This window comes from Corvus hawaiiensis, chromosome 15 (assembly GCF_020740725.1).
Source record: "Corvus hawaiiensis isolate bCorHaw1 chromosome 15, bCorHaw1.pri.cur, whole genome shotgun sequence".
Classification (NCBI taxonomy): domain Eukaryota; kingdom Metazoa; phylum Chordata; class Aves; order Passeriformes; family Corvidae; genus Corvus; species Corvus hawaiiensis.
In genome coordinates, this window is record NC_063227.1 from 563,523 (window position 1) to 579,048 (window position 15,526).

The following is a 15,526-nucleotide window of genomic DNA, read 5'->3' on the forward strand; positions in this document are numbered from 1 at the left end:
CCTACCACAGTCCGTCCTCCCTGTACGTGTCTGACAGTGCTGCCTTTGGATGAACCCCAGCCACGCTGCTGATCCACGGGCACGAGGCAGAAAGGCCAGCAGCCCCTGAGCAGCAGGATCATCCCACAGACAGTGCAGCCTTTCAGGCCATCTCAGGGTTCAGTCTGCTCCCCTTGGAGAGGGAGCTGGGAAGGAAGGAAGGAAGGAGGGAGCTGGCAGAGGCAGCTGGTACGGGCAGGGCAGCACCCGCTCAGTGCCAGAGAAAGTAGGTTTGTTGTGTAAGAGAGAATTAGTGCTCAGAAATCCTTTCCATGAGCTCAGCAGCCCAGATCTGCTTCTGCAGCAGGAGCAAAGCCACACAAAAGCCTTCAGCCCAAAGCAAAAATAGTTGCCCCAAGCTCCTGCCCTGCCCGGCCACTGGCTTTGGTTCACAGATGCACTCAGGGACTGAGCAGCACCAGCTGTGTGTGGGCTGTGACCCCCCACCCTGGCATCTCCTCTGTGTCTGCGTGCTGGGACCCTGGTCATGGCACTGCCTGTGTGCTGGGACCCCAGTGCCAGCAGAGCCCCTGCTGCTGCCAGTGCAAGGACCCAGAAGGGTCCACACATCCCACAGTGGAGCAGGTGGCCATGGCCTTGCTGCCCATTCCCAGAGGCACCCAGTGATGGAGCCCTCACAAGGAGACCAGTGCCTCATGACTGACCTGTTAAGAGCAACAGAGACACATCCTGGGTTCAGCCGCTTTCTGGCTGCCTGAGGTCTTTATTTTTTTTGTTGCTATCACTTCTTCTATTGAAAAAGCCTCCAGGTTTCTGCCAGTGATGAACGGCTGGAGCTCTGGGTCCTGCTGTGGGCAGTGCCTTTTCTGCATTGTAGAGATAATGTCTGAAGTGCCCATATAAATTTTTCCCACTATACTGGAGCCCCAGGGCTTGGTGAGGGGTTGATAAACCTAAGCACAGGTGGGTGCTGGGTGTGGCACTGTGTGAGTGCTCCCTCCCAGAAGCTTCCTGTGGTGCTGGGACAGGGTGGCAGGTGCCTGGCTGAGATCAGGGAGCTGCTGCCTCAGCTAATACTGGGGCTTGTTGTTTACTTCTGCACAGTTTTTGAAGAGCCTGAAGACCCAAGTAACCGGTCATTTTTTTCTGAGATCATCTCCTCAATCTCTGATGTCAAATTCAGCCACAGTGGAAGGTACATCATGACCCGGGACTACCTCACTGTCAAGGTGTGGGACTTGAACATGGAGAACCGGCCCATTGAGACCTACCAGGTGAGTGTGGCACAGCCAGGTGCATGCAGCAGTGGGACACCCACTGAGTTCCTTCTTGAGCCACACTCTGGGCCAGTGGCAGGAGCGGTGGGTATGCACCTGATGTGTGGGAGCTTTATGCCGGTAGATGGTGGAAAGCAAACAGTTGTTAAATGTGGGCTTGAGTGGCCTGGTGAGTTGTCACCATGGCCCCTGGCTGGGGGTGGGTGAGGAGAGGAAGCTCAGGTGCTGGCAGCTGGGAGAGCCAGAGGGGAGGCCTTGTGCAGAGCAGTAGCCCTGTCACTGTCACCCTTTGCCAGGGAATGTCCCGTGGCACTGCCTGTGGTGCCCAAGCCATGTGCAGAGTGCGTCTGGAGGTGCTTGGAGAAGAATGGCAGCTGTGGGCACAGGATGCCAGGCAGTGCCCAGGGCTGCCAGCTTGGCTGTGGCAAGTGTGGGGCTGGGCTGCGTGTGCCAGCCCCCAGTGAACCAGGCTGAGTCTGCCGGTCCCAGGGTTGTGCTGGTCAGTGTGGGGTCCTCATCCTGTCCCTCCCACTGGCAGGTCCATGACTACCTGCGGAGCAAGCTCTGCTCGCTCTACGAGAACGACTGCATCTTTGACAAGTTCGAGTGCGTCTGGAACGGGTCTGACAGGTGAGCATGTGGCGGCGTGGCTGCATTCAGCCCAGGGATGCTTGCTTTGATTTGGCCCAAGGGGTCCCAGGGCCCCTTGGCAGCCCATTCCCTGGCCTTTGGCTGGGTGTGGGGTCTGGAGAGGTGCAGCAGGGACCATCCACACCTGCAGCCTCTACACAGGTGGGGACGTCTGAGGGTCCCGCTCTCTCCTGGACAGAATCAGTTCCGCCTCTCTGTCACCCACAGCTGGAGGAAGGTGGTAATGGGTTTAGCTCCAGATTGCCAAAATCTGGGGATAATGAGTATCCAGGTGTGACTCATACCAAGCTGGGAGGCAGGAAGTGTGTAAGCCCCTGGCAGGGCTGTCCTGGCTTTTTGTCTGAGCTGTCAGAGTGAGCTGACAAGGCACAACTAGGCCTGAGACAAATTCCAACGCTTACCCCAATCTCATTATGCCTCTGAATGTTCAGTCTGCCTCTGGTCACCAGCAGTTTGCCTCTGAAAAGGTGTGAAAATCATCTGCCCTTCCCTGTTGCAGTGTCATCATGACCGGCTCCTACAACAACTTCTTCCGCATGTTCGACCGCAACACCAAGCGCGATGTGACACTGGAGGCATCGCGGGAGAACAGCAAACCCCGTGCCATCCTCAAACCTCGCAAGGTCTGCGTGGGTGGAAAGCGCAGGAAAGACGAGATCAGCGTGGACAGTCTGGACTTTAGCAAAAAGATCCTGCACACAGCTTGGCACCCCTCCGAGAACATCATCGCTGTGGCAGCCACGAACAACCTGTACATATTCCAGGACAAGGTTAACTAGGAGGACCAGGTGTTCTTTAGGAGTCTCATGTACTGATACCAGTAAACACACAGTTTCAACTGTTCCTTTTCTTTCTTTCTTTTTCTCTCTTTCTTTCTTTCTTTCTTTGTTTTCCTTTCCCTCCTGTTCTTTGTTCAGTTCCTGCTCTGCAGATTGCGGTTGTGCAGAGGAGCACTGGGGCACCCCGGCCCAGGGGCCACTGGGGGCACCCCCCAGACACCAGATTTACATGGGGAGAGCTGAGACTTCTTGCAGGGCAGTGTGAGGATGTCAGGCCTGGCTGTCCCATGTCCCCAGGCAGTGACCCTCTGCCGCTGGCTGAGGGGGTGATGGGGAGGGGGCTGTCGGCTGGGGAAGGGATTGACGGGGTAACACACCGTGGCCTCTGGCCAGCTCTGGTGGCAGTGGTCCCACTCCAGTTGCTTTAAACCTGATCCCAGAAATATTCCACCTGTTGTGTTGAAGACTGGAATGTTGCCTCCCTTTGCCATTTTCCACATTTGTCTTTTTATTACAATTATTTTGTGTTTCACCAACAGAGACAGCAAAACCAAACAAAACAGAAAAGTTCAGTTTTGCAATGGACAAGCTTAAGGGGGGGGATGTGCTGCACCCCCAGACATGTCTGCTCCAGCCAGGTTGCCCCCCCAGCCCCCAGAACCCTCCTGAGGATTTGGCTTTGTAGATACTGTGGTGCCTTCTTTGGTATATGAAATACCTTTATAAACGATGCTTCCGACCTGCATTGATCGCAAACCAAACCAACCTTGGGCTCTGCTGCAGTTCTGGGCTTTGCTTTGGTCATTTTCCTCGTTCTGTTGTGAGCTCTTGCATGTCGTGACTGACTGTCTCTCTCTCTCTTTCTCTCTCTCTTTTTTAATTAATTTATTTATTTATTCAATTTTTTTAAAGATAAAGTTGCTAATTTATGACCTAAAAAAGAATCCAACTGTATATTGCTGTTAGTCCCTGACAGCGTCAGAGAGAGGCTGTCTGCAGTCCTACATTATAATAACAATGATAATCATAATAAAACCAGTAACTCTTTGCATGGCGAGGCTGCCTCTTTCTACTGTACAGATTGGTCAGGTCCCTCTTTACTTGAGCAACTGTTCAATAAAAAAAAGATTGACTGGATTTTCTGTAAATCTGAAAACAGCTCCTGCAGCAAGAAGCAAATGAAGTCAATTACAAAATTAAACACCGTCACTTTGGCAGTGGCTCCACAAGGGTGACCCTGTTGCCATCCCTCCCGTGGGGGCAGCCGGCACCCCCAGCACCCAAGGCCTTCAGGGACACGAGTCACCGAGGGCCAGGTATCCCCTGGGACAGCCTCTCTGCGGGCACCATGAGGATCACGGCACGTCCCAACCAGGGATAGGAACTGCTACACACCCACAGAGCTCATGGACTGCGCGGAAAACCAGGAGCTGGTTGGAGGCAGGGGCCCCCCGCGCCACTTTCGGAGGAGCCATCCCAAAGGAAGAACAAAGTGCACTGGCTTACGGATTTATTCCAAGGGATGGCTTTCAGGAGTAACTTTTTTTTTAAATGAAATGGTAAAATAAAATAGCAAGAGTAAATGAACCATTTTATAAGAAAATGCTCTTTTTTGGTTCTGTAAGGAAAGCCTGTGCTGCGGTGTCAGAAGTAAAGTTGTCCCAAACGTGTGTGTGTGGAGTCCGTGGCTGTTGTGCCTCTTGCGCGCAGGGGACGGTGCCTCTGCAGTGTCTAAAGGCTCCTGGGCTGAGGGTGGCTGCCTGGGCTCTGCTGATGAGGGGGATCCCCAAGACCCCAGGGATTCTGGGTCCCTCTGAGGGCCCGGAACAGGAACAATGGGGCGCTGTGTAATGTGGGAGTGGGAGCACTTGCAGGTCCCCCACTGCACAGGACAAACCTCGGTACTTGATAACAGCCCTGGAAGGAGCTGCCGGCCCCTCCCCGGTCACTGCCCTCATTCTGGGCTGCTGCTGGTCATGAATTTAAACAGCAGCCCTTAATTAGCAGCTGCCCAAGAGGGGAGGGACACTTGCCCTGACTTTAGGGTGTGCATTGTCACTAGGAGCACCACAGAGCACCACATTCCACTGCCAGCAGCACAAGTTTCCCCTGGGCTGTCTCAATTTTTGTCAAACAACCCCTCTCGATGCTCAGCCTGCAAGTCCTGGCCCTGGCCACCAACACCAACTGCTGACAAGAAATCACTCGTCAGGGTGGGGAAGGGGTCTGTTCCTCCTCTCAGAGCAAGAGAGACATGGAACCACAAGCAGCAGAAAGCAGCTGGCTCTGAAAACCCCACCAGCTCATGTTTAAGCAACAGACAAAAGAACTAAACTGGAAAATCATTCTGCTCGCCCCGCTTACCCACATGCTGACCCCACACTGCTCAGAGGCACAGGCCCTGTTCTGCCAAACACAGCCAAGAATGTAGGCAGTATCACTTCAGTCGTTTGCTTTACTCATAAATTCACAAGTCCAACAAAATCCAACAGAAATTGGGATTAGGCCTGTACAATCCATATATAAAAAGGGTTGGTTTATTGTAGTTCAAATACATAAACTGAACAATCCCAACATTTCAAAATTAAACTTTAGAAACACAAGTTTAACATTCAAAACAGGAGTATAGTTTACAAGAATTGCCCAGAGGGGGTATGCACAGTCTAACCCAGAAGTATGTAAAGATCACTTTATCGTAAATAAAAATGTGTTTATACAACCGTCCTGGCCTGCTCGGTCACCTCTGGGATTTCCAGCTTCGAGCAAAACTCATTAGACAGAACTTCACTTGGGCAGAGCAACCTGACTGCTGCAAATTGATGGCTGTGGAGGAACAGAGCAGCCTGTGAATAAACCTGGTTTGGTCTCCAAGTCCCTGTTCTCCACTCAGCTCTAACAGATTTAGTTCCATTCCCAAGGGTGGAGGCAGAGAACTGGGACTGGTGTTTCCAGAGCAGGCTGTCAGTGATCAGAGATTTAAGCTACCAGAGGCGTGTCACCTCCTCAGCCACGGACTGCGGGAACCAGAAGGCAGCTGGTGGCACACATAGGACACGCTCAAACCACATGAGCACCCTTGGGACTCACATGTAGGACACTGCTGAGAGGAAAGCCCCAGGCACCAGACACCCACACCTCACACACACCGCCCCGAGACCCACAGTCACCAAACAGCCCACACCCTGGGATTTGTCAGTCATGCTCCAATTAACTCATAAATATGTTTAATGTGGGTTTTTGTTGGTGGTGGTTTTCCCCCCAGAGATCATTTTATGTTCACTAATGCTGCTTCTGCCTCTGCTCCTCAGATGTTTGAATATATTCACGGCAATGGATGTGTGTAACCTGACAGATGGCTCATGCAAGCGTTTGGATTTAACAGACACCCTTGGATTAGGAGCATTCCGGAACTATTTCGTTGTTCTCCGCGTGGGCTCGGAGGCGGTGGGGGGCGGGGGAGGCCCGCGCCGGTCCAGGTCATCCACGTAGGACACGATGAGCTTGCGCCGCTCCTCGGGCACGCAGTCCAGCACCAGGTACCGCTTGTCGTTCTGCAGGATCTTCTCTACATCCTTCAGGTGCTGATCGGACTCCTGGATCAGCTTTTTGGATCTGAAAGCAAGCGTGAGAATTACCGGTGGAGCAGGGTGGAGGCGGGGAGCCCCGGAACCCTCTCGGCCTCGGGCACGCTGCCCCACTGTAAGGAAGCACAGGGAGCCAAGGGACAGGACAGCCAGAGAAGGGTGCAGGGACTTGGCATCTTCTGAGCTAGAAAGATGTCATGTTAGGTTGGGACTGGGCATGTAACAGTGCTCTGGGCGCAGAAAACACAGGCTCCTTGCCTACACTTGGCTGTGTAAATTAAGCACCACGAAAGACTTGAGTAACTTAGACATCAACTTGTGCTAGGAAAAAACAGACATCAGTTTGCTGCTGTTTGAACGGCAAAGCACAATAAAAGCCAAGTCCTGCACTAGCATCACACTCCCCACCTGTAAGTGATGAATTTGGTCTCCTTGAGCAGCGTCCGGAAGTCGGCTTTGGCAGTGATGTATTTGTCTCGGATGTATTCCTCAAACTCTCTTTGCTTTTTCTGAAAGGTGAAAGATAAACATAAACCACTGAATGCAGCTCCAGTACTTCCTGCAAGTGAACCCACTCCACACCAGCAATAATTACATGTTAATTTTACTTTTCCTTGCCTTATACATTTTTAATTTTTTAAAAATTATATTTAACTATTAGCGCCATGTCCACACAGAGCTGGACCCACTGCAGCAGCCACCAACTCACTTCTCTGTACCCTGCACCAGACTGGAAGTTGGCAAGAGCAATATAAACCACTTACCCTGTCACTCGAAGAGAATTTAATGCACCTTGGATCTTCTTTAATGATTTTTTTCACTTCCTTCCATGTTGATGTTAAAGTTATCTTTCAAAAGAAGCAAAAATAGTTAAATTAAAAATAAATTAAATTCTAAGAATATGGAATGCAAACACCACTAACCTCTGAAGCCTTTAAATATATCCCAAGTCCACTGAAGAAGTTGCTGTTAAGTGTTGGGTTCTGATTACTTATACCATTACATTTGTGTTTTTCAAATGAGTTGATTTTACATAGTGATTCTTCTTTCATATTTTGAGATGGTATTTTCAGATCAAGGTCCTCCAAATATAACTTACTTTCCAAAGTCTTTTTCTAGTACAGTTATATATATTGTGTTAAAAAATTACCTGCAGAAAACTTGCCTCTAAACTGAAGTAACTAATGCATTAAAAATCAGGTAAAAACCTCCAGGTTAAATGAAAGCTGCCTGAAGTTGGCACAGAACTAAAAAAGAGGAAACCTCACTAAACCCCCAATGCACAGAATCGGGGATGCATTCCACAGCATGAGCAGAGTAAAAGTTCAGGTTCAGCAGGAGAACATCAGAACAGATGAACTGGGTAGGACCATACTGATAGCCATTAAGGCAAAAACCCTGAGTATCTGAAAGAGCCAGACAGGGAAGAGTATCAAATAACTCAGTACTGAAGAAATAAAAAGAAGATGAAAAGATCACTGATTAGAAGTTTGTATGTAAATTAACTGTACGTTCAATCAAAGGAACACTCCAGATAAGCAGGTAAGGAAACATAATGCACAAATTTTGTTACGAAGGAGAAAAGAGAGTGATGAAGCAAAGAGGCCCTGGAAATAAAGCCAAACCAATCAGACTGTGGGACAGAAAAACAGAAAACCCAGTGGGCTGCAAAGACTGTCAATTTGAACATAACAGCTCTCACCGCTGAAGTTTCATCCAGAAGTTGCCTGAAATGTTCCCTCTTCTTTTTGGTAAGTGCCTCAATGTGTTCATTAAAGAGCTTCTCTTTCTCCTCTCTCTCGAGCAGGGACCCTGACTCCCAGCGGTGATCTTTGCGCAGAGTCCTCCTGGTGTCAGACCAGGACACATCTGAAGAACGCACCTGAGCCAAAGATGATTTATTTTTAAACAAGTTTTTCTACAGTTCACTGTAGAAATCAATATATTATCATTACCCTAGTATATGCTTATTTTTTTTATCTTGTTTGAAGTTAAGGTTAAAATAAAAGATAAACCCTCAGCTTTTGAGAAGAGACTGTAGCAGGTTCCCCACAAACACTGAACAGGCAGCGGCAGAAGGAATCCCTCTGCATTGGTTCGGAGCAGACAGAGAGGTCCCGCTGACCTGGCTGAGCATTCTCAAAACCAGAAAATCCAAGCACCCTCCTTTCCTTCCTCCTCTGTGCACAACACCCTGTGTTCACCGGAGTGCTTGGAAAGGGAGCCTCTGAGATTACTATTTCCAGAGACACCAGGAGCTCTGCAGTGCCCTGCTTGCAGCCCAGAGAGCACCCTCCGGATGAGAGCCCTAAATTCACAGCCTTCTCTTCCAACCAAGGCAAAACCCTTAGTGGGATTCCACCCGTTTGGAGCTGGAACTCCAAACGCCAAAAGACTTTTCCAGGGAGCACCGATCAGCTAAAGCCTGCCCTGACGAGCCGAGGCGCCTGTCTGTGCCTCACCATGTCCGACAGCAGTGCTTTGAAGTTCTGTATGGCCTCTTCCCGCTTGTGCTGCTCCCGCTCCCGATCGATCTCCTTGGTTTGCTCCGAGCGAGCTTTCTGCACCTCCCGCTCGCGCTCCCGCAGACTCGCCTCGATGCGCGCCTGTCGCTCCAGCTCCTTTTCTTTCTCAGAATCTAAATTCTGAAATTCAAGAACAAACTTTTCTCAATAAAAACAACACTTTTCACTAGAAAGTGAATTAAAGGGCTATCAAACTAAAGGCAGCTCAGAACAAAACACCTTAAAGGGATTTGGGATCTATGGATTACGAAATTTTGCTTCAAGAACCACGCTGACGCATTACAGGGTTTACATGGGGGAGAGACAAGTCTGGTCACAGAACAACTATTCCCAGGAGCTGTGTCCAGCGACACACTCTGAACAAGAGAGGCCAAGGGGCTCGCTGTTTGTTGGCTCAGTTTTACATTCTCAACCATTAATTGCCTGGAAGAGAAAGGTAGGAATATTGGATTAAGACGGAAGCAGCAGTGAAGGAATTGAGTATGAACACATATCCCTGAAGGTAGCTCAGTTGATAGGGAAAATCACAGCAAAGGAACTGGAGCCCATCCTAGGAGGAAGTAATCAATGTGGTGTCTGTAGCTTCTGCAGTTTTACGGCCATTTTTAGCACCAGTGATTTCACAGAAATCTTTGAGGTGTAACTTCTCCCAGATACCGTGTGTGTGTGTGCACACAGGTCCCACAAAACATCCCACCAGGGACAGAACTTCTAAGTTCCAAGCTGCCATTCTGGGGCACTGCTACAGCAACCCCGGTATGGAATTCTCTTCAGCACAGATCAGTCTGCCCACAGCACACCCGCAGCCACGCTCCCAGCGCTCCCCGCCGACCTTGGCTATTTTCTCGATGTACTGCTTGAACAGGTCCTCCCTCTGTGAGGAGCTGTCCACCGCCTTGTACCGTGGGTCAGTCTCCACTTTGTCCTTCACTTTGCTCCAGCGAGACTGACTGTCCAGGTGGTGGTTTGCCAGCAGCTCAAAGAAGTCCATTTTGATCTGTTATACAGACAGAAACAGAAAAGCAACACCTGAGAAAGACACTTTAATATCCCACAGTTTGCTCTTATGAAAAAAGGAGTAGACTTACCTTCATCAGAGGGATCACATTAACATTACATACCATTGCAATTTAGAGCAATCACTAAAACCCTGAATTTAGTCACAACTGCAGCCCAAATTCACTGTTCCTTGAGACAATTTTGCCAAAGCAGATACATTTAGGTGATCTGCTACATCGAAGATGGAACTCTATAAAGAATCATCCACCAATACCACTCTTTATTACTTTACTCCAATTTAAGCTTGTTTTTGAGCTTTTATATATAAGTCAAATCAACAAGTTACTGATGCTGCATGATAGCATTTTGCATATCAGTACTCCAGAGGCCATGCAGCTTGAAACAGGGTTCTAGAGAAATCAGGTGTTTATGGATTCATCCTCCAGGTGTACAATTAACAGAGGTAAATGCTTGGATCTGCCAGCAAAGAGCAATGTCTTAAGATGGATCTAATCAATAAAGAATTATCCGCATATGGTAATTAAGTAAATTATATTTAGGATGGACATGCACATTTCTATAAAAGCTTGAAAAAAAATGTTTTAGTCTACTTTGTCAGTTGGAAATGGCATGTTATGTTCCTGTCCTAGCAACAGCCGTTGCAAGGGCTGGCAGAGGATCAATCATAGCAGGTTTTATTTCAACACAACTAGCAACATGTTTTCATCCAAAGTCCCAGAACCATCAGCTGTAAGGGCAACTACTGTGCCTTTATTAGATAGCATGATTTCTGGGGAAGATGACCTCCCTGTCCCTGCTGCACTTTAGCTCTCAGGTCACCGTGCACTCCTGGCAGGCTGCTTTGGCATTTCAGCCTCCCCCGCCCCAAAGCAGAGGCAAGGGGCTGGGTTGCCTTGCTCGCTGGGGCCAGGGGATGCTCGAGGGCTCTGCGGGCAGGGCAAAGGGTTCTGCCTCCACAGCACCCCACACCCTGCTGGGCCACAACTCAACATGGCTTCATGGCACACAAATTAAAAACCCAAAATCCAGGAGGAGAACTGGCTGTTACTTGCTACTCATCTCCCCTCCCCGTCCCTTAAAAAAGGGAAACCAGGAGAAGCAGTTTAGCTGCAGAACACTGAGGTTCCTCAGGGAAGGGAGCAGATGGACAGAGCAGGCTCCAGCTTGCCAGAGACCTGGCACATCCTCATCCTCTAAAACATGTTTAGTTACAGAACGCAGGAACAGAATGAAGATCAGCACCAACATTCTGCAGCCTTGCCCACCAACACTTTTAGTTCTTCAAAATATTAACATAGAAACATAAAAGGCTCTATAGGCTTTCTTTACTATACCAAATGAGACTAAAACAGTAAAGCACACATCAGAGACCAGCCCCTTAGTGCCAGTGGGATGTTGTGCTACAGCTACAGGACTACTGCTTTATCTTAAAAGAGCTCAACAAAATGCTAAGCAAACTGTTTATTCATCTTAAAATTAAGAATATTGTTTCAAAACATCATAAAACATGCATGCAGTTTTGAAATATGAAGCTTTCTAAGCCATGGCATTTGAAATATTTGTTAGAAACCAAAGAGTTTCCAGCTGTTACTACAGAAGTCTCTAAGGTAAGGGTATCCCCAAGCTCTTGCACAAATCACCTGTGCATGGATGTATTCCACAGGATGAGGTGCCACACTGCCAGGAGCACTGTGGCACCACTGCCACACAAAGCTTCACCTGAGGCCACCACCACGGGCTGCAGGAAGATGCTCCTGCAGGAGCTGCCAGCGGCACCCCTCATTCCCCGATTCCCTCTGGAGCTCCTGCCCACCTGTGCAGCTGCCAGTGGGACCAGCTGCAGCCTTGCCAGCTCCCAACTGGGCAGGAGACAGGAGGGCACAGCCAATTCCCTCCCCAGGAACCAATGGCACTTCAGGCCTTGGTGCTCTAAAGCACAGCTTTCACTTCACTCGGGTGCCCTGTACACAGCACAGCTGTTGCCAGCTCATTTTAAATTTTAAAAAGAAGATTAAAATGTCTTAAATAATTGAGTCTAAAGCATCTCACCAAGGAGTAACATTTTCAGAACCCAGCTGTGGATTGTGAGCTCTGTGTGTCTGCACACAGGGACTCGCTTGACAGTCAAGTATCCCCCAGAACTCCGATGTGGGGTCACAGCCACCAGCACGAGGTGCAGGGCGTGTGCAGCCCAACATTCCGGCCAGTCTGTGTCAAGTGGGACGTCAGGCTCTCTGCTGGCACAGCTCACCCCAGGGACATGGCAAAAGGCTGTGTCCTGGCCAGCACAGGAGCCATTTGGTCACCGTTACCTGCCCACAGTGCCTTCCCTGATATCCTTAACCCCCGCTACTCCTCTCTGCCGTCTGAGAAGTGTTGGCACGGGATTTACTCACTGAGATCAGGCACAGGAATAAAACCAGCGACTGGAACAGCTGGCTGTTCCATCCCCATCCCATAAGCCGTAACTCCATGAGGCAAAATCAAACATTATATATACAATTTAAAACCCTTACCTTAAAGATTTCTGTAAAGTTGATTCTCCCTAAGTAATGATTTTGGACAGACTGAGAAAGCTTCAGGTTAAACGCCTTAAATTTTCTTTTATGTTTTAAGCACTTTCAAAATCAAAGGAAAATAAGGCTGAAAACATTTCAGGTGTATTTAGAAGTCTTTTTTTTTTGGCAGTTAACACATTGCAGGTACAACTCTCATCACTTCACAAGGAAAAAAACTAAAAAAATGTAAAGTACCGGAACTGCGGGAGGCTAAAGTCACCACACAGAGATACCAATGCTTTCCTCACTAGGGAATCCCATAATATTTGCGTGTCAGTGATTGACAGCTGTCAGACTGAACTGATTGACAGGCCGCACAGCACATAACTGTAAAGTCTATCCACTTGTTATAAAACAGAATACATAAAATGGTTACAAAAGGCTTTTGGAGAAAAAAAACACATTATTCAAAGCAAACAAATACAATCTCTTCTGTTAACTTTTCAACTTTATAACAATCATGCAACAACAAGACTAGTATTTATTCTTTAAAGTCTTCAACTGCACTATTAAGCTGCAAAAATGCTTTAAAATTCCATATTCACAATCAAACTGCAGTATGTAAAATCTAGTCTTGAACAATATCAGTTCCCCACTGAAAGCACAATCATTTATGGAAAACAGCAGCGATAAGGCAACGTTTGTGAAAATCAAATTACATCAGAGCACCCAGATTTTAAAAATACATAAAGCTTCCTGAAGAATGAAACTGTCCCCAAATCTGACCTGTCCCCCAGCACTTCTCTCTCCTGCAAGCATTCCAGGTAGGGAAGTCTGCAATAACTTCGTACTACATAATAAAAATTGCAAACTTCCACATGTCCAAAATGATTGGCCTTCAGAGGTGACCTTCTCCACTCACACACACACAGGGACGTGGCAGTAAGTGGCCCCAGGTTTTGGTGACCCCATTTGATGTCCCATCTCCAGGGGGGAGAGCTGCTCCCCACCACCGGCAGTGCAAGCATGTGACACTGGGAGTTCATTAATCTGTCATAGCTGACCTTTATATCTAATAAGCAGCAGTTTATACATAAGATCTACTTATTCAAAGATTAAAAAGTCCCTCCCTAAGTGCCTGCTTTGAGATGGAAAAGGAACTGTTTGAAACGTAAAGAGACTATCCTCAGGAAATTGCAAGTCCTGCCTGCCCCCACTGAGGGAACAGAGAGGTAACAACCAGCTCTGGGGTTCCAGCCAAACAGGGTAAGACTCCTTTTCCTTTTCATGTGTCAGGATAAAGGAACTTAATAAAAAAAAAAATATCAAGCATTACTTCAGTCAAGAAGATAATGTTACTGCTTGGGTAAATGAAAAAATCAGTGTCATTGTTTAAGCAAACTCAGCTTCACAGGTAATCAAAATTTAGTTCTAGATATTCTAAAAGTCAGTAAAACTGCAAACTTGAAATTGTTCAGAAAGGCCAGGGGGACACCCCTGAAGTGTTTGCCTGTAACACTTCTAGGAAAGTGCAGGCCCATGTCTTGGGGAAGGCTCAGGGAAACCAAGCACTGGCTCTGTCCCATCTCACTCACACCACTCACACTGCTGGAACTCAAGAGTCCCCTTACCTTCTCTCCCCTGGTCTTCGAGTCTTCCTTCTCCTTCTTTCTTGCCGCTGTGATAAACTCATTAAACAAGGCCTCTCGATCTTTCATCTTTTCAATTGCCTTGAACCTCGAGTCTTTAGCATGCTTGGCTGCAAATTCACTAAAAGTAGTTCTGCAACAAAATGGCAAGTGAACTCATTTGGCAGAGCTGTCTGGGCTGGGAGGCAGGTTCAGCAGGGAAGTATTTCCTCTGCTGCAGTACATGCCAGAGCACAACTTAAAACACCCAAAAGGCAAATCCTATGGTCTCACTTCAGAGTTGCTCGACCAATGAACTCTATAAAAGGAGTCAGCACTCACACAAGAGGTGTTTGTCAGAGACTTACAAGGGTGGGTTGGTTTGTTCAGATACAGCCACCTGCAGAAGGGGCAGGTGTAGAGAGAGATTACAGTGCAACCAAGGAGAAGAAATGAAAAAAAACTCAGTTGTCTACAAAACTCTTCTTTTCTGTGGGTTAGCAGTTCAGCCACCAGTCTGTCCAGGTATTTCACTGTGAAACCAAAAATCTCAGGTGCATTCACTTGCAGCCAAACCATGCTAAGAGTTTACCAAGAAAACCGGCCTTTGGTAGGAGTCCCCACAGAACACTGGCTGTACCAACTCTTCCCCCTGCAGTGCACATTGCGGAGCCTGAGCTTAAACCACACAGAGCTGAAACCCCTTGGAACACTATGGGCAGAGGCAGCAACACTGGGCTTTCAACCCATCATCCCACAGCGTTTCCCTGACCATTCTCTCACCTCCAGGGCCAGATTCCAACCTGTGCAGTAGGTACATTACTGCCACTTACCTCGGAAAAAAATCACTACTGTGCTTTTTCCAAGCTCTGATGCAAATCTGGCCCCAAGAATACGTGAGACACTTATAATCATACGAATGTTTTCATCACAGCATGGAAATAATTAGACTTGGAAAATCCAGCCTACTGTTGCTGTAGGGTAAATTGAAACAAGAAGAGAATTTGGTAGCTTATTCAAAAGGATTAGAAAGTGAATGTACAGCTAGATTGAAGAACAAGAGCTGCTCAAGTGAAGTGGAACACAAACTCTTGAGCATGTTGGACTGAGATAGATGATAAAAAACCAGTCTGGCACTCACAGAAGTACAGCCATATCTTTAGACAAACACTGAAACCAGAAGACAAAGGATAAGATTAAACAAGACAGTATTTCAGCTGGAAGTCTCTTTCCCACCCCAGCCCATAATCAGGTAAAGAATCAGTCCCAACATGACACACTGGAGATATGCTGAAAGCTGAGGGTACTAAAGCTAACGTAACTGTTTCTTAAGGCATTTCCATGCCTCCAGTCTTCCAGCCTACTACTGAGTTATTAGTCAGCTCTGAAGCAATTTAAAAGTTACCATAACACTGTCACCAAAACAAGTCACTGGAAAAAACTGAGCTGAAGTGAAACAAATGAGCTGTTATTTCACTGGAAAAGAATTAATGCCAGATGAGCCAAGAGATGCTGAAAGAGGACGCTCTGGAGTTTATCTGGTGACATAAGCATGTATCTCATG

The 15,526-nt window shown here is 47.8% G+C and overlaps 2 protein-coding genes across 8 annotated transcripts in view; one reads left to right on the top strand and one right to left on the bottom strand.

The window, feature by feature from the left end:
* The window catches only part of PPP2R2B (protein phosphatase 2 regulatory subunit Bbeta), a 67,544-nt gene extending 63,167 nt beyond the window's left edge, over positions 1 to 4,377 (top strand). For all 3 annotated transcript variants that reach the window (XM_048319944.1, XM_048319945.1, XM_048319946.1), the window contains 3 exons: positions 1,105 to 1,274; positions 1,816 to 1,907; positions 2,428 to 4,377. In XM_048319944.1, the coding sequence (XP_048175901.1) occupies positions 1,105 to 1,274; positions 1,816 to 1,907; positions 2,428 to 2,707 (542 nt within the window). In that variant the 3' untranslated portion in view covers positions 2,708 to 4,377. The remainder of the gene's footprint in view (positions 1 to 1,104; positions 1,275 to 1,815; positions 1,908 to 2,427) is intronic.
* Positions 4,378 to 5,144: 767 nt separating this feature from the next.
* The window catches only part of TCERG1 (transcription elongation regulator 1), a 30,604-nt gene continuing 20,222 nt past the window's right edge, over positions 5,145 to 15,526 (bottom strand). For all 5 annotated transcript variants that reach the window (XM_048319938.1, XM_048319942.1, XM_048319941.1 and 2 more), the window contains 7 exons: positions 13,966 to 14,116; positions 9,649 to 9,813; positions 8,754 to 8,936; positions 7,994 to 8,173; positions 7,056 to 7,139; positions 6,700 to 6,800; positions 5,145 to 6,319 (listed from right to left, as the gene is read on the bottom strand). In XM_048319938.1, the coding sequence (XP_048175895.1) occupies positions 6,118 to 6,319; positions 6,700 to 6,800; positions 7,056 to 7,139; positions 7,994 to 8,173; positions 8,754 to 8,936; positions 9,649 to 9,813; positions 13,966 to 14,116 (1,066 nt within the window). In that variant the 3' untranslated portion in view covers positions 5,145 to 6,117. The remainder of the gene's footprint in view (positions 6,320 to 6,699; positions 6,801 to 7,055; positions 7,140 to 7,993; positions 8,174 to 8,753; positions 8,937 to 9,648; positions 9,814 to 13,965; positions 14,117 to 15,526) is intronic.